This window comes from Thamnophis sirtalis, unplaced genomic scaffold, assembly GCF_051295495.1.
Source record: "Thamnophis sirtalis isolate CommonGarterSnake01/CBP01778 unplaced genomic scaffold, rThaSir2_p1.2 scaffold_10, whole genome shotgun sequence".
Lineage (NCBI taxonomy): Eukaryota > Metazoa > Chordata > Lepidosauria > Squamata > Natricidae > Thamnophis > Thamnophis sirtalis.
This window is the reverse complement of record NW_028261390.1, coordinates 11,947,403-11,975,281: the sequence shown is the minus strand read 5'-3', so window position 1 is coordinate 11,975,281 and position 27,879 is coordinate 11,947,403. Positions and strand designations below refer to the sequence as shown.

The following is a 27,879-nucleotide window of genomic DNA, read 5'->3' as shown; positions in this document are numbered from 1 at the left end:
ATCAGCATCAATAACATGAGCGTCTTTCGCTCTGGCAGCTGGAGTGGCAGAGCTGACAGGAAAGAACTTTCACTTCTCTCCCCTCGCACTGAGCCATGCAAAGCCAGCAATCGCTCCCAGGCATAACTCCCTTGGCGTTTCTCCTAAAAAACGCTCCCTCAAGTGCCGGTTGCTAAGCAATATTCGCCATCGTGTGTTGCCCCCCCCCCACGCGCTCCCCGCCGTCCCTTGCACGTTTGAAATCGACAACATCTGTCCCGTTCTGACTCGTGCTGAGCACCTGGAGGAGAGGGGAAGCTCAAAAAATAAATAAATAAATAACAATAAACCACAGAGGGCAACGCGCATCGGCAAAGCTGTTTCGTCCGCGTTCCTCTCATGGCTGCTTTGGTTAATATTTTATTTCTGGATTTACACAGGGAGGGGAAATGCAGCAGCTGCACCCAGAGGAAGGGCAAGGAAGGAAAAATCCAGCCCAAAGTCCAGTGGGAATGCAGCAAAGCACATACAAGAAAGTTGCTTTTTTTGTTTTCTACGTGTTTCAATATTGTGAGCCGGCAGAATTTGGCTGTGATTTATTTATTTGAAGGCCATTGTTTTCACTCGCTGGAGTATCCCAGATAAATATTTAGCCACAGAGTTAACTGCTTTATACATACATGCACACAAGCACAAGCCCTATTTTCAGTTATGCCATTTTGTACCATATAAAATACTTTTCTTTCATTTATGTTATTAAATTTGTAAGGTTGTTTTTTTTAAAAAAAATAAGTGAGTTTTCATTAAGCAGTTCCTTTAAAAGGAGCACTAAATTAAGATTATTAATAGGCAAGGAAAGAGACTTTAAAAACTATTTTCAGGCATTGGTTTCTCTTTCCACATTAAGGTTTTGTAATCACGCATTCGTAAGGTACTTTTTTTCTAGATGTATTATCTTTCTCAAAACCTAAGTCAAAAGAAAAAAAAGCAATTTAAGTGGCAATTAAAAAGCATTTTATCACTTTTGCACTTTGCATATTTAATCTAACTCCACAGTATTTTTCAATTTAAAACAGAATTTTTTGAAGATTCTACTTTAATTTCACAGCTCATTAGAAGAGAAAGTGAGAGAACGCTTCCCAAAAAAACCTTATTTAAATAATGTTAAGTCATTCTTCTCTTTTTGCTGATTCTTACAATGAAAAAGGAAGAAGATAAATTCAAATCTTTTTTTAAAGCAAGAAACAGCTGGCAGGCCATTTTAGCAGCAGTCTTTTAGTTCTTTTTTTTAATTGTAGTCCTGTATTATATATTTTTTCCTTTATTTAATATGATTTATATAGCTGCCCATCATGCCATTATGACCCTGGGCGGGAATCATAGAATTAAAGCCAATGATAATAGAAACAAACAATAACAATACAACAATATAATGGCATCTGAGGACAATCTAACCCAATCCATGCAACGACAATTACAAAACAACAACAACACACACACACACCTGATGGGGTTACTCAATCGCTAAAATCCATGCCCAAGGGAGCATTTAAAGTTTTTACATCCTGTCTATTCAGCAAGGAGAACAAGGCAGCTCACAACATACAAATATTACATTTTTTAAAAGCACTTTCAGTTTCAACACTCAAAGTGTGTCAGCAATAGGTTGAAACTGCACTTCTAAGTGATAGCAAGCTTGAAAATAGCTAATCATTATTTTGAAAGTGCATTCTCATTCATGAGCTGGATTTTACTCACTGTAAAATCACTTTGCTGTACAAGATAAAATACAAGAGGAAAACCAATGAAAACTTTACAAAAATGCATATTCAAAAAAAACCAAAAAACTAAAATCGAACAGTATATGTAAATTTATTTTAAAAGTTGGCATATTTTTCACAGGAATATGAAAGTGTGCATTAAGTCGTACCATTTGTATAGCAAGACTTAAATGACCAAAATAAAAGACAAAGGGGAGTATTTGAAAAATATAAAGGACAGCTTTGTAAAACAAAGGACTATATAATAAAGAACATATAGTTACTGTAATCTAATATAGAATAACACATTTTCAAAAACATGTTCTCTGACCAGAACTGAAGCCAATGGATATTAAAACCTAAGAGGGAAATTCCCAAATAATATACACATAAAATATAGATGTATAAATATAAACAAGTTGTATATTCAAAACTACTTTCCTCAGGAAATGTTCATTTTCTTCACAAGAATAATTGTGAGGCATCATGAAAACCTTCAAAATGTAGGCCTTGTCTTCACAGACAGCCCCAATTTTTCCAAGTGAATCATTTTTTAATATTTATTCATGTAAGATAAATTATCCAGCGGAACCAACATTAAATCACTACAAAACCTAACCCAACTGTTTAGTGATAGTGTAATTAAATAGTCAATGAAGTAATGGAGGGGACAAAATGGTCGCAAATATGAGCTTCCAGAAACAAGTTAGAAAACCCTTGATAGGTGATATTTAATTTATAAAAGGAAGAATTCGACTACTTTTGCAAATGTATGAGGAACTTGCCACAAAATATTATCCAGAACAGCTTGTGGCCCAATCAGCTATGCCACCCAATTACCCTGCAGTAAGATGGGCAGCCAAATCAATAAATAAACAAATACAAATACACAAACAAATAATCATTCTATTGACTTTAGCAACCCGCTCAGCATCTGTGGCTACTGAAAACAATTATAAGGAAGTATAATTAGTATTTGCTGTATTCACAACCTACCTTTTCTTCGATAAGTTCTTCATGACCTGTAGCGTATTAAAGATCATAGGCCTAGATATAGTAGATTAATGTCTAAAGCATCAGGGAGCACTCAACCACTTTGAACCAAAAAGGTGGCCCTTTCAGATCTTAAGTCAGCTCACCACAATATCTTTGCATACTGATGAGCGGCATCACAACACACCGGACAACACCGCAACCTCACGTTTGATCCAGCAAGATTGCACCAACTTCTCTTTAAGAAAAACTGGACGCTGCCATTCCCTAGTTAACACTGAAAATAACATATATTAACTTATCTAAGATGATAATGATTTCAAGCACATGCACACTCAGAGACCTTCCATAAATCTCCTGGTGAAAACAACAATAACATTGGCAATAGAAAGGAATAAAAATTCATGGCAGACTGAATAGCAGAAGTGACACCACCAACTTATCAAAACTTACAAAAATAGATGCTGTTGTTTCAAAGGGCACAGTTCTTAGCTTATTAACACGACACCACTACAATATTACCGGTGCTTCTTACTAATTATATCGCTTTTCTACATCTTGCCTTGTTTGTAACTGTTTGCCTGTCCCCTGCTCCCAAGTAGTATTCAAATGTTTCTTGCTGGTTCTTGCTTTCATCTTTTATTTTTAAGATTGCAACCATCGCACTAACACATAGAATGACCCAACAGCTTTATAATTTCTCTCGACATCAAATTTGGCCTATTAAAACTAAAAGCCAAGTTGGTTATTGCTCCAAACAAGATAATATCTAATCACCAGCAATCTAGAAAACAACATAAAAAGATCAACAAAATCTTTAATACCCTTCTTCTTCTTCTTCTTCTCTCTCTCTCTCTCCCTCCCTCCCTGTTTTATCTGGGTGACATTCACCTTTCTAGCTTGTTAAGAACAACAGCTTAGCAGAAGGATTACCTCTGAAATCAGTACACACCCTTTACGTTTACCAAAGCGAGGTGCGGTACATAGCCAATCCAGAAATCCTTCCACTTGACTATACTGTTCGACACAAGATCCTTTTGTGAGATTGTAGAAAATAAGAGAGCTGCATTTTAGATGGGTTTTACTGAAATTTGGCTTGCACGTTTGTTTGCACTACTACCAAGATACATTCTGGCAAATAGAGGGAAAAAATAGAAAATATATTTCTCCCATAGGGCTACGGTGATGAAGACCTCGTTCTTGCAAAGGGATTAGCTAAGCAGCTTGGCAGCTGAACAGAGACAGCCAGGACAATTCGTACTGGGCCTTCATCTGTTTAAAAACGATTTTCTTAGATTTTTAGGAGTGTTCTAAGATGAAACATTATACGCATTCAATGTGGGTTGAATGGAATCAATGCACATACAATTGGAGCCAGCAGCTGCTACATTCATGTATTTGTTTTTATACTATCAATCCCCTAATTTGGTGAATTTGAGAGTAGAGGGCAGCGATGCACCAAAAAAATAAATGCAGCTTATGAATCACTTGAGGAGATCCCTTTTTCAGCTTGCCTGCCCACACCCACCCACCAGTTCTTTTACTTTTGCATGGTCTTTTGATTCGGGATTTTTTTCAAGGAGAAAAATGGATGTCTAAAGTTGTGGAGAGGCCGGATTCCCCCCAAACTGGGATAATTAGTTGGGTATGTGCATTTAAAGCTAAATGTTCCCCTCGCAAATATGTGCTTCCTGATTCTAGGGGATGGTGCGCATCTCCGTTTCAAAGCCAAAGAGCCAGTGTTGTCCGAAGATGTCTCTGTGGCCATGTGGCCGGCATGACTAAACGACGAAGGGGCACGGAACGCTGTTACCTTCCCACCAAAGTGGTCCCAATTTTTCTACTTGCATTTTTACGTGCTTTCGAACTGCTAGATTGGCAGAAGCTGGGACAAGTAATGGGAGCTCACTCTGTTACGTGGCGTTAGAGATTCGAACTGCTGAACTTCTGATCGACAAGATCAGCGTCTTAGCCACTGAGCCACCGCGTCCTGCAAACATGCATTTAGGGAAGGAAAAACTCTTCGGAGGTTTTTTTAAAACAAAAATAAAAACAAAAGAACAAAAATAACATGTTATTTCAGCCACTAGAATTTTTTCTTTCTTTCTTGGTATAATATATGAGAAGACAACTCTTCAAATGGTGGTCTCTAAAAAGTTTTTTTCTAAAGCATTCTAGGAAGGGTACAGCCCAAAACATAAATGATGCATAAAATAAGAATTGACATTTTCTTAAATCCCAACTAGTTTTTAATTTAGATGATTGGTAAAAACGGTTTTGATTCCAAACAAACACTAAATCAATCTTTACAGATGCGACTCATACACATGCTGCTGGTTTTCAAGTTCACTTCCCACAACAGGAAATGAAATTATAACAGCAGTTTCATAGCAACATTAACTTGAGTTGATAAACCAGAGAGTTGCACAAATCTCTGTTTGCTGCAAACCTCAAGAGCCAGGTGTGTATATCAGGCATAAGCCATGGTTGCTTAATAAAAGCATCATTACTCGTTGTTATTTCAAATTCTTGTTCCCATAAACATACATCACAGCCCATGAGCAATCGTGCCTTTGCATTGCTAGACACTTCCAGCTTATCTGCCATAACACCCACGACCACTGTTAAATAGTAATAGCACACAAGAGAAAGAATATAAAATAAGTAAGTCAGGAAAGAAAGGTTAATTAAGATATTTTCATAACTTTGCACGAGTGAAAGTCATTTGTTTTTGGAGCCCATAGCTACTCATTCTGCAAACTATCACCCAAATGTCTATATCCCAATAACAGAAAACACAATTTCCTCTCAATCTGAAGTTAAGGGACATATATTTACAACCAACATATAGAACATAACTTTCTTGTACTAAATTCTTCAGATTTTGCTTGTCTAAAAATTCTAAACTGGATGGTCTTATTGATCGACAGCTGCCAGGTTTTTCTGCTCAACTTTCCCATTATTTAAAAAATATTCTAACGTTACAGAAATAGATCATTTTATAATGACTCCTCCATTAAGAAGAGCAAAATAAATTAGGTTTCCCAGTGAAGTATCTTTTGTATCACAGCATGCTTAAGTCCAAATGTGTGGCTACTTGAATCCCGGAATTGGGAAGATGTCAGCCTTTCAAGCAACCAGAAGACTGACACAGAGTTAGTGTTTCTGCAGTACAAAGTGATTCATAACACAATTCTCCACAATAGATTAATAGGAAAGACAATTCCTGTGTTCAGCTGGAAAAAGCTTCACTTTTCAGTGCTGCCAAGAGCTGAAAACCGTCAACAGTTAATTCACAGCTGCAAGTGACATACAAGCGTTGAAAAATTCAATGAGCTAGTCATTATTTGATGAAAAAAGTGATGTCAAAGGAACACAAAGGGGAGGCAGAATGGAATTTTGTGCACTGTTTTCGAGCAAAATCTCCATAGTATACAACTCAATCACAGTTAGCCCCATATCAAACATAGGCCAAGCGCATATCCTTGTTACTGGCAACTCTGGGAGATCGATTTGAGCTTTTCGTTCCATTACTAATTCAAAACGCTTGATTCTGCAAACGCATTTTGAAAAATAATTCTAGTTGGCTCTCCACTGGGTTTGAATTTTAACTGCTGCTTTTGTTTCTTTAATATTCTTTATCAGTAATGCTTAAGAGCACAGCAGTGATTATTATATTATTTTAACTCTCTTTTATGATGTGGTTTGGGGAAGAAAGGTAGGTTGGGGAGAAACTTGTTCTAGTAAGTGAACAAGATCAAAACTATTTGGCTTAATTGCAAGAAAAAAAATATCCAGGAAGTTTGTAAGGGCTTGAGGCTTAATTCCCCTAATACTATATAGAGCTCCAGATTTTTATTATTTATTTATTTATTTATTTATTTATTTATTATTAATTAGACTTATATACCGCTTCATAGGGCTTTCAGCCCTCTCTAAGCGGTTTACAATTTTTTTTAGCAAATTGAGTCAGCAACTTGCCCCCACAGTCTGGGTCCTCATTTCACCCACCTTGGAAGGATGGAAGGCTGAGTCGACCTTGAACCGGTGAGATTTGAACCGCTGAACTGCAGATCACAGTCAGCTAAAGTGGCCTGCAGTACTGCACCCTAACCACTGCGCCACCTCGGCTCTTTATAGACAATATAACAATAATAATGCCTGAACTTGACAGCCAATTGAATCCTACTATTTACTAGAGATGCCACCTAACACAAAAAAAGAAAAAATGAGTACATCAGTACACACACACACACACACACACACACACACACACTTTTGAGTGAAAATTGGCATCACATTCTGGCCACCTTGTACAACAGTGCTTGCTCAAATGACAATTTTTTAAATTCTGGGAAACAAAATTATAATAAACATTGCCATCTGCCACTATTTTGCCCTTATTTAAAATATGTCAAAATCTATCCTTTAACACCCCCCGCCCCCAACTCCTGGTCTGTGGACTGGCACTAGTCCACGGTATGCCAGAAACTAGGCTGCACAAATAAGTGAAGCCCCCTCCATGGAATGCCAGCAGCATGTGAAACCACGTCCATCCGTCCCCCGGTCCACAGAAAAACCTCTCTCTACAGAACCAGTCCTTGGTGCCCAAACGGTTTGGTGGGGGCAGTTTTAACAGATGCAGGAACACACCTATTATATAGATATTATCCTATTGAGGGTTATGGCTACAAGTCCCAGAATCCACGACAAACTATCCCATATTTGGTTCCTGGTGGAAGAAGATGCTCCATTAAAAACACGAAACAATCAGTACTACTGTCTTTCCTAAGTTTATGCATCCTTTGGTAAGGTGAACTACTTGAGTGCATAGAGCCACACTAGGGCTGAGTAGCAACTGATTCTCATCTTAAAGAGCCCCATAAAGAGAACTTCTATGGAGCATGTTCAATTCTGATTACCGTCCTACTTAAAAACGCATGACCATACCCAGCCTATGATTTTGGATATTAATTATAAAAATAATTGTGTTTGGTTTTGAGGCCAATGAACAATCAAACCGAACACAACTAGTACACCAACCTCAATTGGTTCCGCAGGTATTTTCAATTTGGGCAAGTTGGTCTTGACGTTGGTTTTTAAATTTGTTATTTTCCCATAGGACTGTTCCTGGTATTCCTCCGGCAGTGGCTTGAGTTCGGGGGACTCGTCTGGCGCCTGGTCTTGGCCATCCATTGGTCTAACGTAGGCAGTGGGTTTCTGTTGTATTGCACTGGTTTTTGATAAGGATGAGGGAAATGTCTGGTTGGAAAGCTGAGCATTGACAGCTACAGTAGCGGTCGAAGTGTCCTCGTTTTCATTACCGCGTATGCTGGTCGGGAGCTCCTGAGACGGGGAGCTACTTTGCCCACGCTTTTCGATCTTACTGCTGTGGGATCTGGAACTGACACACTGGCCGGAATGTAGAGGGGACAGAGGTGGTACAGTGGAAGACAACGCAGACAATAAGGGAGAAAGTTCCATAAGTGAGGGTCGTGTCTCAGGTGCAGTAGCTTTTTCGGTGGACTTTTTACTTTTTGGCTGACATCTACCGCTTTGAAGTCCTTCAGTCTTGCAGCTCTTTGCGGGACCTGGCTTCTGATGGCTAGGCAATCCGGCGCTTTGTGAGGCTGGCTCCACCCTGGAGTGAATTTTTGGGTGGGAGCTGCCTCCAGACGGCACGTCCGAGCTATGAGCTCCCCCGTGTTTGCGGTGGTGGCTGTGGTTCTGGAATGGGGCGCCAGTCTTTTCAGAGAAGAGAGGGCGATCGGCTTTAGACGGTGGGAACAGAGGCATGACACTTGTAGGGATCCCTATGAAATTCTGATAGAACTGGTTGACGATGAGCTCTTTCATCTCTTCATAATTGCCAAACATTTTCTGAATTCGGCTAGACAATTCATCGGCTTTGTTATTCTGAAATGAGACAGAATGCCAAGGGGGGGAGAAAAAAAAGCAGTGAAGAAAAAAAAACAGGAAGAGCAAGAAAAAGCAGAAATTAGACATGAAGCTATGAATTAAACCCAAAGAGCTGACTGTCCATCAGCCTAAGAGCTCACTGATCAATTTGCAACCATAGCACAGGTTTTCTAAGAACCTGCAAACTACAACGGCTTGCAGGGTGTTCTTTGTGCGAAGGTGCAATGTCATGCAACTAAAATTACTCCACTTCCTCCAGCAGTCCTTTGAGGGTAGCCTGAGCCTTTTTAACACATTGCTGTTAAGGGAGAGGAGAGTACTAGAGTCCCAGACAGATATTTCTATTTTTTGAGGCAATAACCCAAAAATAGATGGGAAAGAAATGGCACCACAAATTAAATAAAATCTAAATATAGGTACCTTAATATACCTATGTGGCAACAACAAAAAAGTGAATATTCCATGCATTTGGAAAAAGTATTGCATATCTTTTGTATTCACCGACCACAACATTAGGGGGGGGGGGGAAGGAAAGGGTAATTCTTGACAAATTATCTTGATAAATCATTGGCCTACATAGAACTGCAATTTCTGGGAATAAACTATCTTCCTAACTAGGAAAGGCTAGAGGTAAGGTCTTGCTTGGACTTTAGGCAAATGAAAGGATGGTTCAAGAATAAAATGGATATAAATTTTACAGAGGTTAATGGCTGTCACAATCACGGGGACAGCGATACTAAGGTCTGGAAAGGTGGGATTTATTTATTTACAGTGTTTAGATAATTTATATGGCCACCCATTTACTTTCAAAGACTCTGGGCACCTTACAAAAAGTAAAAATAAAAACTCAATTTAAAAAAGAGTGAAAACAATACCCCCCCCCTTCCAACGACAAGAGGCAATCAAACAAGCCATTTGATGAGTTCCATCCCACTCTGGGTTCCCCAGGCCCGTTGGCAAAATCAGATCTTTGAGGCCTTGAGAAAGCGTATGGAAGGGAGACCAGGCTAATCCCCACAGATTTGATATTCAAAAGGGATGGAGCCACCACAGAGAAGGCCCTTCTCCTGGGTTCCGCTAGATGTATCTCTTTAGAACCCACAACATTCCCTGCTTCTCTGGTCTAGGTGGATGTAACCAGGAAGAGATGGTCCTTCAGATAACCTGGCCATGAAGAGCTTTAATGACAACCAAAGCTTGAACTGCACCCGGAAGCAAATCTGCAACCCGCAAGAGAGATGACACAGGTGCACACCTGGGTCTGCACAAAATCATATGGGCTGCTGCATTTTAAACCAACTGAAACTTCTGGGTGCTTTTCAAGAGCAGCCCCATGTAGAGCACGTTGCAATAGTCAAGGTGGGAGGTGACTAGGATAAATGTCTTAAGTTTTGCAAAAGCTTACACCACCCATACGGTGTATTGCAAACAAAATAAAACACTGGCTTAGCACGAAGGATAAACCAAATCTAACTTTAAAATCCCCTTGAAGCAAAGAGGCAAACTGGAACATATAAAACGATCAGCTCACTCTATGATATAATGGAGATACGCTATGGATACCTTGTAAGGCGCTCCAAAAAGGGGAATATCTGCAGAGAACGGTTCTCTCTCTTGATGAGCTTCCTGATTTCGCCTTTCTTTTGCTTGAATGCGGAGCAAATTTCTCTCTTCATTGTACAAGCTGTTGGGAGAACAAGCATTTCATCATGAAAGCAACACATTTTCAACTGACATTTTTAACAATTTCAAAGGAAGTTGGGTAACTCAGCAACTCAGGAAACAACACATAACGGTTAGTTTCACAACCCCACATATATCCACTTAGCTATAGACATACAAGTAGATATGCAGAAAAACCTTTGTGGGGGGGGAAATAGCAAATCTCTGAATGGCTGTATTTCCCAAGGTTACCAAATCATTGTTCAATGTGGCTTTGTAAGTTTGAAGGTTGCATAGTTATTCATGATGATCTTCATTTCAGCCACTTTTTGGATCCAACCCTTTAGGAAATAATAGCTTTCATGCTCAAAGAGTGAATGGAAGAGGTTAATATTCTAAACTGAATCAAGAAGTGTTGCTTACTTTAGCAATATAAGATCCAGTTCAGGTTTGAAACTTACACAACTTGTCTGACACAGTAGGCAATTGGGTAGAGGGAAGGAATGTTATGATATATGCAACAGCTTCTTGGCTTTTCTAAGCATTACACAATTTCAACATCTACCTTAACACATTTCACAACAGTTGTCTTTGTGTCTTAAGGCCCAAGAATATCCAAGAAGGATGAATGCCCTCGTATTTACAAAAAGTAGTTGTTTTCAAAAAGGACTTATTGCTCTCCTAAGTTGCAAAGGGTCCTTTTTAATGCTGCTCTATTTCCAATCTTTAAAAGATTAAACAAAAAGAAATAAGAGTCTGAAATTTCCCTAAATCAGGGTCTTCCATGACTGAATGAACTGGCGTTTTCCCTTCTAATGTTTTATTCTAAGGGTAACATGATAGCAGTACTCCAGTATTTAAGGGGTTGGGACAAAGAAGAGGGGGTCAACTTATTTTCCAAAGCACCTGAAGGCAAGGCAAGAAACAATGGATGGGAACTAATCAAAGAGAGAATCAACCTGGAGTTAAGGGGAAACTTCCTAACCGTGAGGACAATCAACCAGTGGAGGAGCTTGCCTTCAGAAGTTGTGGGTGCTCCATCACTGGAGATGTTTAAGAGGAGACTGGACAGCCACTTGTCTGAAATGGTATAGAGCACAGGTGTCAAACTCAATTGCGTCATGTGATGTATTGTGACCTTTTTTGCCTTGGGGGAGCCGAGGTGGGCGTGGCCTGCACGTGAAGCATCCGGACCACAGGCGGCCAATTTGACACCTCTGGTATAGTCTCTCCAGAGGGTTGGACTAGAAGACCTCCAAGGTCACTTCCAGTTCTACTCTTGATTGATATTCTATTACAGTTTTTTTTTAAAGGGGGAGGGAGCAACAAGAGCTGCAGTGGCGCAGTGGTTAGAACGCAGTACTGCAGCCTACTTCTGCTGACTGCCAGCAGCCTGCAGTTCGGATCTCACCAGGCTCAAGGTTGACTCAGCCTTCCATCCTTCCGAGGTCAGTAAAATAAGGACCCAGATTGTTGGGGGCAATATGTTGACTCTATAAACTGCTTAGAGAGGGCTGTAAGGCACTACGAAGCGGTATGTAAGTCTAAGTGCTAGGTGCAATTGCTATTTCATAGGTAAAAAGCATGCAGGATAGCCCTGACCTATGGCATCTTCCATCTCTTCTCCCTCCATACATATCCTTCAGGGTTCAGGTTTTCCAGCTCTCCTCCCAATGCAAATGTTGACCACAAATGGCAAAATGTTGGTGGATCGTTCTCTGAAAAGAGGCTCAGTTTTCATCAACCATAATGAAATTTCAGTGTTTCCTTAAGCTCCTAGCCTAACATAAAAGCCATGGTTTGTCAGCATTTTTCTTGCAGAGATCATGAAAGCTGCAACAAATCCTGTTCCCCAAACAATGGCCTCTTTTGGTTTCCATCCTTGGATTGAATGTGCAGTTTTACTACATCCAGGGGGTAGGGGGGAAAGGAGCTGCAGCCTTTTCAATCATTTCCAGTGCAAGCAAGTTAATTGAAAAAGCCTCCGAATGTTGATATATGTGTGAACCTTATCCTTTAAATCAACCCTCTATCCACAATAAGAATAAAAGACAGATATGCAATATCAGGAAAAACAAGGTTATGTAAGAAACCTGGCACAGTTCGCTGGGAACCACAATCTGATCTGTACTTTTCTTCTGCTTTCAATATTTTTAGCTATATTAATTTACAACACCTAGTGGTGCTAATACTGCAGCCTTTGGCCAACCTTGACTGATCTTGAAGCAAAAGACTAAACAGATTCAGATGAACAGGATGGGTAATACCGAAAGCCTAAGTTAGACTGAAAAGGTTTTTTTTTAATATTACATTTTTGAAAAGGCAGTAAAAAACCAATTCCATAATGTTGCTTGGAGGGAAGGGGGTTGTCCATATAGTTTGGCAGAATTGAGCTTGACTGAAAAGGGAAGCCGGTTTACCAATTTTAGGCGTTAATTAATCAGTAAGGATTCCCAGGTCTTAATCACATTTGGTAACATTACCATATCTATAATTAAGATTGTAATTAAAGGCTAGGGGTGGCCAGGGGAAAGGTGATCACATGTCCTAGCTTCACCCTAATCCTACAGAGTGGATTACATGGTTGTTTAAAATTGTTGGTGTCAGATTAAATTTATATGCTATACTTAAGATACTGGGTAGATATCCGGAATGTTTTCACTACAACACAGTGAAGTGACTTCTTGCCAATTCCGTAGTGCCATTTATAGCCCTTTTTAAAAAAGCCTCACTTTTCACGATCCTGTAATCCCTTAATTTGGGGTAGAGTTAAGGTGACTGGATGGAGCTGAGCATTTACTGGCCACATGCCCTTCCTGATGCCAAGCAGAGTTCACAGCAGATATTTGTTCTTTGCATCCTAGGAGAGAAATATCTGCTGCGGTTTGAACTCTCAACCTTCCAAGTGGGAGGTGAGCGCCTTCACCACTAAGCCACAATACCGCTCATATCGACAGCCATTTCTACTGATTGAAATTGTATTAATGAAAGTCGGCTTTAATAAATTTCTTTTCTGTGCATCAAATTGTGCCTACATGAAGGCATAACTCTACAGAATTATCAACAGTAATGGCAAACAGAGATTGCAGTTACCATTAAATAATTTTAGCTCACCTTTTTATTCCCAATAGGTAAAGTGTATTCCTTATTGTCAAAGTTACCCAAAGTAAAATTTCTGCATATTGATCTGCCCTCCATTATCCCACTCTTGATAGTTATACCTGTTGATAATAATTCCATAATGTTGAGGTTAGGCTGATAAAACAGTCCAATCAGGGGTGGGATTCAGCTGGTTTGGACCAGTTCGCACAAACCGGTAGTTCCAGCGACCTGTTGGCTCCACCCACCCACTCCTGCACTAGTCTGTCCTATATTTCCTTTGTTTGAAGCCCAGCTGATAGGCGCGGCTGCAGCTCAGCTATTTTACTCACCGGGGCTGCAATAGAAGGTAAGTTTCAGAGCAGTTTTGAAACGAACTGTGTGTGCTCAGCAAACTGGGTGTTACACTGGTTAAATCCCACCACTGTTTCCGATTCATAACTAATGAAAGTGGGTTCCATAAAGAGCTTTCTTTCAGAAAGCTACTCTAACCACTACATATCAATGCTTTTCAAGTGTCATTATTTCTAAAAAAATATTAGCAGAGCAACTAGCAGGGTCTCAGCTTGGGAGACTGGAGAGATTTTCATGCTGGGAGAATCTTATCAATAAAGACAGCTTTTGTTCCATGCAATCTGATCCATTCATAAGTCCCCATTTACGCCATCTCTTTTCTACGCTTTCCCCAAAAGATCAGGCGGTCAGGCGTTTAGAATAGGAGCATCGTTTTGGTCACCGCACCAAACGTTCCATCTTCCTTGGCAAACAGGTCCCCATGTTCTACTGCAATTTTTGTTTGAGAAGATATTTGGGGAGAAGAGAATATTACGTGCTATTTGAATGCTTTGGTTGCTTTGAATATTTTTCTTAAACAGAAAAACCCAAGTATAAGTATTCCACTTTTTTAAAAAAAAAATAATAATTTGATATGAATAGAATCTACATTCTTTTGCTAACCAATTTCCTGTAACTTTCATTTTTAGAGTACTTAGGTACCTTTTTTTTAAATAAAGGAAGTCTATTATAGTCCACTGGTTACCTGGAATGACCTCATCGCAGCCACACCAGAAGCAGTTAGAAGGTTAGCTTCTTTAGATATTGAATCATAGCAATAGGACTTAGACTTATACCTATTCACAATTCATCCATCCCTTTGCAATTCTATAGCTCTATATTACGGTAATTTATTATTATTCATCGTAATTTAATATATTATCTCCTACATTGTGAGAGAGAGAAAGAGAGAGAGGGAGGGAGGGAGAGAAGAGAGTGAGAGAGAATGCTGATGCTTTATTTAAACTAAATTTAAATAAAATTATTGCAGTGATTGCAGTGATACACTAAATAAATAAAATAAACTGGTTAGAGGAGAAAGTAAATAATTCACCTGAATTCAGGCTAGATAAGGAACATCTACTATAACCTTTCCACTGGCAAAGAGGAATTGCTACCTTCTGCAATAGAAATTGCATATAAACTGATTGGTAGTTGGATACAATATGTTGCTGGCTGGGATACAGTTATAGATATTTGATTGGTCATATCTGAAACTCATATCTTACCGTGAGAAAGAAGTCAAAGATCCAACAACTCAATCTACCCAAAATGGCACACCCACAGCAAATATGTACAAATCACTAGCATTATAAGCAGCCTTCCCAAGATAATACTTAATGCTTTTTTGTATTGTGCCAATTTTAGATGATGTGGAATTAAAGAAACTGCAACCAATTCAAGCCACCAAAAGGCTGCAATTTGACTGCACGGAGACAAGGGAACTATTTTCTGCTTTTAAATGACAGGGGGTTTCAACTAAGAAGCAAATATGGAAAAAGAACACTGCTTATTTTCGTTTGAGGGCTGAAATTTGAATGAACTAACTGCTTCACGGCACAAATAGTAACATTAACCAAACTGGGATGGGAAAGTAGTGTAGAAGAGGCCATACAGATGAATTAGCCACTAGCTTAAAGCCAAGATTGGTTTAAATTCACTATCTCATTTCCTTGTTTGCTTCTTAATGAAGAATATGGGCAATGATTATGTGCCATAAAGTTACTTTTGTCTCTTGGCAACCATACAGATAAGATTTTTCTCCCGGATAAAATGAGGAATATTACTGATGTGCTATTTACGAAAAGATATAGTTACTGCCTCAGATTTTAATTCAAGTAACTACTGCCAGTAGAGGGAACCAGAATGGGCCAACTCACCATGGCCAATGTGCAAGAGCCATATTTGCCACCATCAACCCAGTACAGCCATCTTAACACAGGACAATCCATAAGGGATAGCTCAACATAATAAATGTCATCCGTCACTGTTTCTTCAACATTACTTCCATTGGTAAAAATAATGTGGAAGAAATGGTGGTGGATAACATTTATTGTATTGAGTTATTCTGCATGGATTGTCCCATAGAGAACTGGCCATGGCAGGATGGGCGCGCCAGACTGGCTGTCGTGAAACGGCCACGGCAAGATGGCCGCAGTGAGTTGGCCGTGGTAAGTTATACCTGCTTATGCAAAATAGAGTTAAATCCCTGCCTGCATCTCTTTCAAATATCTGCCTTGCCACTACCATGCTGGTTAAACACAATTATGAATACAAAAAGGAAATGGAGCCAAAGTTCTACTGTGTTTAGAATATAGTTGCCGTACTAAAATAAGTAAGAAACACAATTAACTCTTCCCATCCCCTCACATCCCCCAAAAGGTAAGAAAAAACTAATTAGACCACATTCAATTATATCTCTTAAAAATAAGTGGGATGATGTACCTCTGAAAGTAAGTTGAAACATCTTACTTCATTTTAATTTATATATGTGTGTGTGTGTGTGTGTGTGTGTGTGTGTTTATTTGTGCTGATAAATAAATAAAGGGAGACTAGTATAGATCTATTTCAAGCTATTTAGCTCTCATCAGCTAGCCATACCCTTACTGGGATTTGAACCTGGGCTATATTGCATACTAGGCAGACTTCTTAGCCATTAGGCCACAGGCTCTTATCCGTTATCAAATCTAATACACACACACACACACACACACACACACATACATATATATATATACACATATTTATCAGCACAAATAAAAAAACATATATATATATATATATACATACACACACACACACACACACACACACACACACACACACATACATATATGTATACACACACACACATATTCAAGTCAAATCAATGTTACACTTTTATGATATGTGATAGCTCTACAAGTGGAAGAAAAAGTCAAAAGCATAAAAGCTGTAAATGCATGAATATATGTAAAATAATAAAAATAGTAACTGATTGTTAATTCTTCTGTATAAACAATTTTGGCTAGTAGAAAACCTTGAAGCACTATTGCATAACACTTGTTTTTCTTTTACATACTGAATAAAGCCTTCCAGTCCATTTTTCTTTCACATACCCAAATGAAATAATTTCCCAAAATTGTGTTTCATGCATTATATCTTAGCATACTGAAACTGACAGCTGTAGCACATGCATAAATATAGTACGGTAGGCTTGAGGCATACTAAGCTAAGGATTAATTTGCTTTTCAGAAAACTAGTCTGTCATTTACCCAAGTACTAAAATTAAGATGTCAAAGGTCAGTGAGGAAAAGTGAACTGTAACCATTAAGAGCAGCATGTTACTGCAAAAAAGAATTTCCTGAAGTGTATCTGGCACTCTGGTTACTGCAATTCTGTTAAACTTTTGAAACACAGTTTTTCACCCCACCCCACAGTTAATTTGGGATACTACTATATTCCCAGTCTATTTATAGCTTTATTTATTGGCTTTTTTTTTTTTTGTAATTGTTACAGTTTTATCTTCATTTTGTACGTTGTTGCCGCAACTGTGGGCGGCATACGAAATAATAATAAAAATATAATAGATAAAGGTAAAGGTTCCCCTCACACATATGTGCTAGTCGTCCCGACTCTGGGGGGAAGTGCTCATCTCCGTTTCAAAGCTAAAGAGCCAGCACTGTCCGAAGACATCTCCGTGGTCATGTGGCTGTCATGACTAAACATTGAAAGCGCACAGAACGCTGTTACCTTCCCACCAAAGGTGGTTCCTATTTTTCTACTTGCATTCTCACATGCTTTCGAACTGGTAAGTTGGCAGAAGGTGGGACATGTAACGGGCGCTCACTCCGTTACGTGGTGCTAGGGATTCGAACTGCCAGCCTTTCTGATCGACAAGCTCAGCGTCTTAGCCACTGAGCCACCCTTTCAAAAATACAAATAGAAAAATATAATACAAAATGATTAAAATTAAGAGAGTTTAAATAAAGTTTAAAAAAAACGGAAGACAGGTGACATGGGGATGAGGGTCTTCTATCTCAGTGGCGTCAAACTCGCGTTGTCATGCAGCGTCATGCGACGCATCACAAGTTTTCCTTCACTAAACCAGCTGTGGGCGTGGCCAGCATGTAACGCATCCAGCCCATGGGCCAGCAGTTTGACAGCCCTGCTGTATCCCAACAGCCACCCCTCGCATAGAACACCCTGTCCGGGCTCCAGACCAGCTCGCAGAGCCAGGTTTTAAGGTTCTTCTGGAAGGCCAGGAATGTAGGGGCCAACCTCACCTCTGATGGAAGAATATTCCAAAGGGCAGGAGGCACAGCAGCAATGGCTCTTCTCGACCCCCGCCCCCTCCTCAGCTGCAATTCTTTGGCAGATAGGGTATGAAGTAGGCTCTTCTGATGGAGTGATCGAGACAGACCAATCCCATCGAGGCCTCAGATACCCTGGACCCTGCCACAAAGGGCATTGTGATGTTATGATAAAAAGGCATCATGGATTTTAACATTGTTGTATAATTTTTATTCTGGGTCCAGTTGTACTAAGGGCCATTGGCTTCCTTTTTGCCACAGTGAAGAAAAGAAAGGGAGAAAGTCGTGAGGAAACAAATACTACAGATTTCTGGTCAAATACACAGCACCTTTTCCTCACGAAATATGTAACACCAGAAAACCATCAAACACGATCAGTGCTCACTACAAGCCTCATCCTGCCATGAGGACCACTGTGGTCGGTTTTCTCAAAACCACTCCTTCCGTCTTTTCAGGGTCAAGCCAGGGTTATTTAATTTAAATAAATAAATAAAACAAAATCCCTCCCGATATACGTATATCTCTGTGGCACGCCAAAACCGCGGTAGACTACAGCGCGCCAGACGAAAGCGCGTACGTAACATCATCAGCAGCGCAACAAATAAAATTAAAAATAAATTAAATTAAAATTAAAATAAAATTAAAGCAAGCCGATTCACATAAAGGTAAGGGTTAGGTTTAGGGTTAGATTTAGGGTTAGGTTAAGCATTAGGGTTAGGTTTAGGGTTAGGTTAAGGGTTAGCGTTAGGTTTAGAGTTAGGTTAAGGGTTAGGCTTAGGGTTAGGTTTGGGGGGGGGGTTAGGTTTAGATTTACGCATTAATTTTAAGTTTACCACTCACAGCGTGCTGTTTTCGTCGCGCTGTGATGATGTCACGTACGCGCTTTCGTTGAGCGCGCTTTAGTCTACCGCGGTTTTGTGGTGGAACCTATATCTAGTGAGATGAGTCATCCAAAGTCCTTATTTTGTTTCTTAACTGAAATCCTGATGGCCATGAGAAGTCACCATTTAAAATATTCGCAAAGCGCCTGATGCAGTTGCGAATTCAGTCTCGTTTTCCGGGACGGTTGACAACCCTGATGCTTTTCATCTAGCAGTCAAGGTGACCATCTGGCTCTTCTCTCACTGCAGCTTGGTTGAGCCTCTCCTTATAATGTCCATGGATATATCTTGGCATAGCAAGATTAAGAAATGCCTTCTAGGTATTTCTGGACTGTTTGAAGTATAAGGTACCTTTTACTGTGGCTGTGTAGATATAGAACATAAAACACATTGGATAGTCTAGAGCAGTGATGACAAATATTTTCGGCACCGAGTGCTCAAACTGGAACATCTGTGCGCGCTGGAGCACTGGAAACCTGAAGGCCAGCTGGCCAGCACGCACATGCCTGTTCTTTGGCTGGTTTTGAGGATGTTTAGGGGGATTTGGGCTGTTCTTCGGGCCATTTTCAGGCTGTTTTTGTAATGGTCTTCGTGGGCGCAAGCTGGTCTTCATGGGCACCGGAGCGCTGGAAAATGGCCTGGGTTTTGGCCATTTTTCGGTGCTCCGATGTCCACAAAGGCCAGTGTGCCGTAAACCAGAAGAGCAGGTGGCATCGTACATGCCCACAGAGTTCATGTGTGCCACTTCAGGCCATAGGCTTGCATCAAGGGGCTAGAGAAAAGAAGGACATGGGGGAACATGATAGCAATATTCCAGTATTTGAGAGGCTGCCACAAAGAGGAGAAGGCCAACTTATTTTCCAAAGCACCAGAGGACAGGACAACCAATTTCGTTGTATTTAAGTACAATGACAATAAAGATTATACTTATACTTAACAAACAATGGGTGGAAACTAATCAAGGAGAGAAGCAACCTGGAATTAAGGAGAAACTTCCTAATAGTGAGGGCAATTAACCAGTGTAACAGCTTTCCATCAGAAGTCGCAGGTGTTTCATCACTGGAGGTTTTTAAGAAGAGACTGGACAGTCACATGTCTAAAATGACATAGGGTCTCCTGCTTGTGCTGGGGGCTGGACTAGAAGACCTCTCAGGGTCCCTTCCAGCTCTTTAACAAAACTGAAAAGGTTCAGTATTTCACAATCTGTTCTAAATTAGGAAAGTGCATATAGTGCATAAAAGGCTGGCTGGCAAACTTAGATGAGCAATAGCGTAGCTTGGATCTTGTTTAGCCTGGGAGGGCCATCTCTCCACAAAAATGTAAATCACAGAGAAACACAAGCTTAAAGTACTTAAACAAGTGGTAGAATTATCTTTAAAAAGAGCAAAACAAAGATTACATTAGCCTAGGGTTTTATAAACTTAATGCAAAAATGTTTTGTTCCAAGATCTCTTCTTCCGGTGAGTTGAAGGGAAAAAAACAGTATAAATCAAAAAAAGGAGTCAGAGGTTGAAGCCACTTAAATTTAGTTATTATAGATAGAAAATGGAAATAGACTGCAGACTCAGATGAAATTTTATCAGCGACTGGAAGCTTTCGGTATCATTCTGCTGAGCTGAAGAAACAAAACACAAAGATCTTAATACATCTCTGAAACGACCAACTTTCTCTATTGGCTACTAAATCCTATGCAGATAGTAAACTGTCTGAAAAGGTGTAAATTCCCCCCCCCCCCCCGCAAAAAAAAGTGGGGGAGGAAGATGGGCCATCCTAGGCGGCTGAGTGAAAGAAAAAGGGAAACTGGTAATTAACTCACTCTTCGATGTGTAAAATAATTAAAATTGAGACGGACTGATTTGAGGTGAGGGTCTCGGAGGTGAGGGTCTCGGAAGGGGGGAAGGCATCTCCAGGCATTGTGCCCAGACTCATGGAGTAGGCTTTTAAGGATTTATCTTTTGTTGGATCAGTTTGCTGGGTTTAAGGAACAAAATATATTGTATCTCAGCAGGGCTGCTCAAAAACAAAACAGAGAATGGAGAGTGCAGAATACAAAGAATGGAATGTGCTTACATTCAGTCAAATGGGGAGGGTTAATTAGCACATCAAAGGTGCAAGACAACAAAAGGGGAAAAAATCTGAAGCAAGCAAGTCAGCTTGATAAGAGAGTTGGGGGCGATCAAATATTTACAGGGCTGTCACTCTTTTGTCTCCCACTCCCTCCTCTTTCCCCAGGTCTCGCTCAATCCTTAAGGGCTGCAGTGACTGACAGGGCGCTGAATAGGAGCTTCCTCCCACATTGCTGCTGCTTGGGGATACTGTATTGGGGAAACAAAATAGCTTGCTGATTCTTTACTTGTCTGGCAACTATTAAGTGTAGGAGGACTCTGCCAAAGGGAATGAGAACAAAAAAAAGCACCAGGCCAGCTCCATGCATCGCCTCTGTTTATAGCATAGGTCCTTAACAGAGGGCCTAGCCTGCATGCAACATCCAGAGCCACTTTGGTTGGTGTGATGGGTGCTGTTGAAAGAAATGTCCTTCTGGGTTCGGCTCCAAGTGGGGAAAAAGACACTGGAGACATGGAGCTTGCTTGTAAAGATGGTTTAATGGTGGACAGGACCACATGGCTTGAGTCCTGAACAGAAAAGGGGAATCACATGCTTCAATGTTGGGTGGAGAAGAAGAGAAGGGCTGAGATGCTGAAAGTCCCTGGTTTTATGCCCTCTCTGGCCTTCTTTCTCTTCTTCTCCACCCAACATTGAAGCATGTGATCACCTTTTCTGTTCAGGGCTCAAGCCACGTGGTCCTGACCACCATTAAACCATCTTTCCAAGCAGCCTCCATGTCTCCAGTGTCTTTTTCTCCACTTGGAGCCCAACCCAGAAGGACATTTATTTCAACAGTGCCATATACAATGAAAGAATAAATAAATGTCATTTCAGGCGCCTAGGTTTGGGGGTGCAGAGACTGGTAAATCAGGCAACATGTACGTATTAGCAGTATTTTTTTTTAAAGTTATAAATAAGGTGCTCTCAGATTACAATTTCTAATGAGACAGGAAAAAAAGTTGGGAGTAATCACAACATCTGGGTTTCATTCATGGAATATCATCATCTTTTTAAAATTAATTTTAATTAACAAATAGCAATGTCATCAAATCAGTGCTTTTTTCTGTTGACCACATGGAAGGACCTTTTCCAGGATAATTTGTCCCCAACTCTGGCCTTTCAGATCTTCCTGCACTGCACATATCACTGATGTAATCAAATCCCTCCATCTATCATCTTCCTCTCTTTCCATCCACCTTTCCCAGCATTATGTACTTCTTAAGGGGGCTGGGCCTTCTACACATGTGTCCAAAATATAATCATCTGTTACTTGGCTATTTCTGCCTTGAATGAAGACTCTGGATTGATTTTGTTCAACGGTGCATTATTTTTGCTTCTCGGCTATTCTCAGGAATCTCTTCTCAAACATTAACATTCAAAACTCTTTGTATCTTACTTCCTCAAAAACCCATTTTTAAACTTCCCAAGCGTCACAGGGTAAATCATAATTAATAATAATAATTCATTCAATAAACGTTAGTTATGGTCCTAGTTCAACCCATTGCTCTCCGTAATTTAGGGAGTGTCTCTGTCTCTATCTGTCTCTGTATCTCTCTCCATCCATCCATCTCTATCTCTCTATCCATCACATACGAACAGGAAAATTTAAAACCCTTAAAGGAAGGGTTTTTTTTTTAAATAAATCCATCCAAAGGGAGTAAAGGTGGGAAAGCAAGATCACAAATACAATTTCACTCCAACTTTAAAAACAAAAAACCTAACAGATGAACACAAAGTTCACCAGAACTTTCTTCTTTCCTTCCTTAAAGGAGCTTTGGGGAGGTCTCCAAAGAGGTGGCGTTGGGGGTGGGTGGGTTGCCTTTATTTTTAGGAATACTACCAAGCCTCTCATGTGACCCAAAGGCATCCTTGAAAATGAAATGGACAGCTTCAGCTTGATGGATAGTATTGAAATGGAAGAAAAAGAACAAAGATAAGAAAGAATGCAAGGGCGCATCCGGAGATGTTTGTGTGACAGGCTGCATTTTGGTGAACTGGTGCTTTCCAACTGGTTGTATCACCCATGGCAGCTATTATGTGCTGGGTGGGGGAAGGAAACTATTACTCAAGAATGGCAATGATGTGTAGTCAAAGGCCAAATGAGCCCACCAGCCTCCTTCCCTGCCAGTGAGGTCTATCTATATTAAATTTTGACTTTGCAACAATAGTTTGCATTTTTAAAACCTTTCTACAATGCTTAATTTTTAAAAGTCCTTAAATTATCCACCCAGAGTCATTGAGAGTCAGGCAGCATACAAGTTTAATTAACAATTAATATTATATATTATAATTATATGGCATAATATATAATATTATTGTTACAATAATATATTTATATGTTAATTAATAATACTATATATTTCTAGATTTGCCTATGGTTATACTTTTTTCCTGGTCTCTCACTTCTATCTGTATTGGAACATTAGGTCATACCAATTATTTACCGGTATTTATTAAATTTATCTGTTATATTTATTCGCCAACTATCTCACTGCAATTTGCAACAATAAGGAAAAAATGTAAACAAAATAGAAATAAAGTAACAATGAAAAAGGAAACAATGAGAATACATCGATATGATTTTAAAAAGAATTTAACAGATATTTTTTTATTTACGCATTTATCTCAAAAGAAAAGAAAACTGCCAAAAGAAAAAAAAACTATTGTCTTTAATTTGTGGCTGAAAGGACTGAAGCAGGCCCAGTAATAAAAATAATTGCCAACCGTAAGTTATGTATGTACTATAATGCTCCAAATATTCTAATGATAATTACAGGAACCTTTTGTGAAAAAGACTTCTGTCTTCAATAAATAATTTCCACATAGATTCATCTGCCTGGAAGCATTGCAATTTTGCCATGAAACCTTATTGTTTTGCCAAGAAGACAGTTTTGTGTTGAGAATTCCTTAGTTCTGAAATAATTTATACACACGCACATACTTTGGAGAACTTTCCATCTAAAAAACCCCACAACACTTGCCCTTTTTTTGCTTTTAAAAAACTCTCACACATAAAGGAGAAAACTTCTTAGAACTGTCTTCATAAAAGGCTAAACAGTTAACTGTAAACCAAATTTTAGTCCTTTGACAACAAAGAGATATTCTTTTTAAATATGAGATATACAAAATTGTCAGAAAAAAACCCAAGTGAAAGCAATATAGTATTTTTCAGGTGTGTTTACAGGGCATTGGTTTAAAAAATGTCCAAGATTGTGGCTACAATCATTTGAGCAAAGTCCTGCCCATCCTTACACCTATAGAAATTGGGCAGAATGTCAATCATGCCATGGCAGCCATCGTGATTTTGTTGACCACAAGCTACAGACACCTCTGATACTTCTATAAACTTATTATTTAAGATGTTTTGAGCAAAGAGGTTATGATCTTTCAGTTATAATGAATGTGTAACTTGATAAATTACAAATGATGGCTAGAATAAGCAGAGGCAAGTAGATGAATATTCTCCTCGGGCACTTCAATTTAATTTCAATCTTCTAACTTGTTCTTCCCCATTGGGACTTGACGAACATGTAACCGTCTGTCTTTACAGAAATGAGTAGTTTTAAAAGAAATGCCTGAATTTAGTTCCTCATAGCTGAGTTCATTTACCTATAGTGATTTTCTAGTACCTAATTACTTAGCCTTCAAGGAATTTGCTATAGCCATTGGATAATCCATAGATTAGAAGTAGAATTGTCCCAAAGGTGCTTTTTTCAAGGGGAAGCTGGACTTTCTGGTTTTTCTTTGAAGACATTTCACTTCTCATCCAAGAAGCTTCTTCAGCTCTGACTGGATGTGAGGACCATGGATGAGAAATGAAATGTCTTCAAAGAAAAACCAGAAAGTCCGCTTGCCTCTTGAAAAAAGCACCTTTCGGACAAGCGTGACTTGAATGACCGAGAATCTCCATAGACACTTAGAAGAAGATTGTGTCCAATGCTCAGAGTGAAATCAGCAGCAAATGAAGCCAAGGTTTGATAGGGACAAAATTAAATAGCATGGGCTATTTAATCATTTTTCATAGCAGGTGGTCATACTGAAGTGACTTGGCTAAGGTTTTTTTTTTTTAAAGACTACATGGAGCCAAAGCAGATACTTGGATGAGAAAGTAGCAAGAAATACCACACCACAGACAGGGCTGGCGAGTTGAGAAAAATATTCCATGCTATTGCCAAACCAACTAAATGGAGATGTCTATGTGGCTTACTGGAACTCAACTCCAGGAAGATTTTACCCTGATCAAATCACTTCCAATTTCCTTTTGCATCCCATGTATGCAAGAAAAGTGTTCTCATATAACATCTTAAGAAATGCTCTGTCTATGCAATTTTCACAATTCCACTTTCAGCTCTCACTCTCTCCCCGGAATTTACATAACTGATGTTCCAGCTAAATAAAATTGGATACTGGGCCTAATCAGGTCAATTAGATAATCACATACACTTATTGTTTTCACACCTGTTAAAAATCTGTGGTAACCATAAAGTTTTGAAACCATGAATTCACAACAATATTATTTTTTATTCTCTCCAAGAACACCAAGTCCTGCCAAACCAGTATTTGGAGAGCAAGTGAGATTAAAGGCAGACATGAGAATCAGGTTTCTTAATGTCACAACCCAACACTCATATATTAGATGCAGAAAAGTCAGCACCAGATTAATCATTTTGCTGCAATCTAGCAGGTTTAGGAAGCATGACTGGGATTTGGGGAAGATATTCCGAGAAGCAGAAGGGGGGGGGGGGGACAATACATTCTCAAGGGCCTTCTATGAGGTTTTATGGGACAATATAAGCCGACTACATTGGCAATGGATGAGGGAAGAGAAAGTGATCATTGTCCTACATTAACAACTCTTGGGAAAATTAAAACACCACTCTGACAGAAAAGCAGTATTATTTCCTTTAGAAAGTAATGAGTATTACCAACAATACACATCATTGTCTTAGTATTCTTTGGTGCGAAGATCTTATGGACTTACATAATATCTGCCAAATGCCCAGCATCATATCTACAGTATTTATAAAAACTGTACTTGGAGTTTCCACAAGGTACCATTTTGGTCACCATCCTATTATTGGGCCAAAAGGAGATAAATAAGGCCAAACTTGATCACTGAAGATGAAAGTAACTAGAAACAAGAGTTAGACTTCAGCAACATAAACCTCTAACTCCATTTCCTTGTCAGTTGCATCTTCTGAAGTCTGAGAATGGACTAGGTCTAATTATATTATTATTTTGGGGCAGAAGAGACGTGAATAGTGGTTGTTACAGGCTAACTCTTATTTGAATGTGTTGGGGTTTTTTTTTTTCAGAACCTAAAATGTATTATCTGGTTCTAGGAAGTAGTCTAGGAGGTTGGAGGGAGTAGGACTTTTTAAATTAAATTTCCTGTCTAAAATGGCAGCCAGGAATGAAGTACAGGAGGAAGAGATGCTACCAAGGCACTGGCCAGTTAAGGGGTTTGAATCCAAGCCAAGAAAATAACATGAAAAACCCCTCTTCCCCCCCCCCCAACGCAAGCTCATCGTGGTTCACATGAAGATAAGAAGGAAGAAGAAGCATATTCAGACTTCCAATATTCTGTTATTAGAATAAACATGTAGTACATGGCACTGGTTTCTTAGTCTTGATCTATCTTGGCTTTTTGTGAGTAATTTTGGTAACCAAGCATATATTCTCAAAAATAGGCCTCCCAGATCAAAAAGACAGTCCATCTCTAACATAATTCCATTCCCCCATTGGTAAAATAAGATAGATATTGAACAACCATAAATGACTGGCAGGAATAATTATCAGAGGGTTCTTGACTTTATAAGTGTGAAATTCCAGGCAAAACGCCAGTTAACTCTGCAAAATCTTTCCAACCTAAACTGTACTGCAGTAATTATGGATTCTGCCCGCTAAGTACTACTTTTCCACTTCTATACAACCCTTCATTTAACCAAGCTATTTTATATGAAATAAAAGCAATAAAAGGTTTTTTTTCGGGGGGGGGGAGGAGGACACATGCCACTCAGACTGTAGTACAAACAAAATATTGCAAAATTTCACTTTAATTTATTTTGGGAAAACAAGCTTGCTATTCACCTGTCCAACTTACTGCGTCTGTTGGCATGCAGCTATTCACCTGTCAGGCTGCTTCACCATAATTAAGAGTTATGGACACAGAGATTATTAGCAATAGTCATGGAAATAATGAATTCGTGCAACTACCATACGTCAATACAATATATATACAATGTACGTACGTATGTACGTACATACATACATACATACATACATACATACATACATACATATATATATATATATATATATATATATATATATATATATATATATATATATATTTGACATAAAAGATATATAAGCTATTACACGTCAATACAATATATATAGTATTGATGTATAGTAGCTTATATATCTTTTACAGTGCATATATATCTTTTACAGTGAATATTTTGAGAATCTTAATCTTTCCCTGCATCAAATGATTAATCTAACTAATATCCAGAAATTGCCAGCTATTTTACATTCAGCATGTACCTTTTCTAAAAAAGAAATTGATGATGTGTTCCAATTTCCACAACTATGTTAATTGCTTTTCTAATTTTCTACAAATTTGAATTAATGCCATCTCTTCTTTTTCATAAATTAAAATTGTATTATGGCATTGCCATTCAATCCACCCTCTCATAGGAGAGTAGAAAAGTCTTTTGAGGGATGAAACTGAAGCCAAATCCACTTTCCTTGTGAAAATCGTCACTTAATCATTGTGATAAACTGGCTATTAATATTGGACTGGGAAATGAGAGACCCGGGTTAAAATGAAAGATTATAAATTGTGCAACA

The 27,879-nt window shown here is 39.1% G+C and overlaps 1 protein-coding gene across 5 annotated transcripts in view; it reads right to left on the bottom strand.

Moving 5' to 3' along the window:
- The window catches only part of AFF1 (ALF transcription elongation factor 1), a 172,839-nt gene that overhangs the window by 81,933 nt on the left and 63,027 nt on the right, over positions 1-27,879 (bottom strand). For 2 of the 5 annotated variants that reach the window (XM_087724072.1, XM_087724073.1), the window contains exons 1-3: positions 13,046-13,156; positions 10,215-10,335; positions 7,776-8,648 (exon numbers count right to left, since the gene is read on the bottom strand). In XM_087724072.1, coding sequence (XP_087580198.1) covers positions 7,776-8,648; positions 10,215-10,335; positions 13,046-13,122 — 1,071 coding nt within the window. In that variant the 5' untranslated portion in view covers positions 13,123-13,156. Of the gene's footprint in view, positions 1-7,775; positions 8,649-10,214; positions 10,336-13,045; positions 13,158-27,879 lie in introns of those variants that run through there. The other 3 variants (XM_087724075.1, XM_087724076.1, XM_087724074.1) reach the window with 2 other exon arrangements.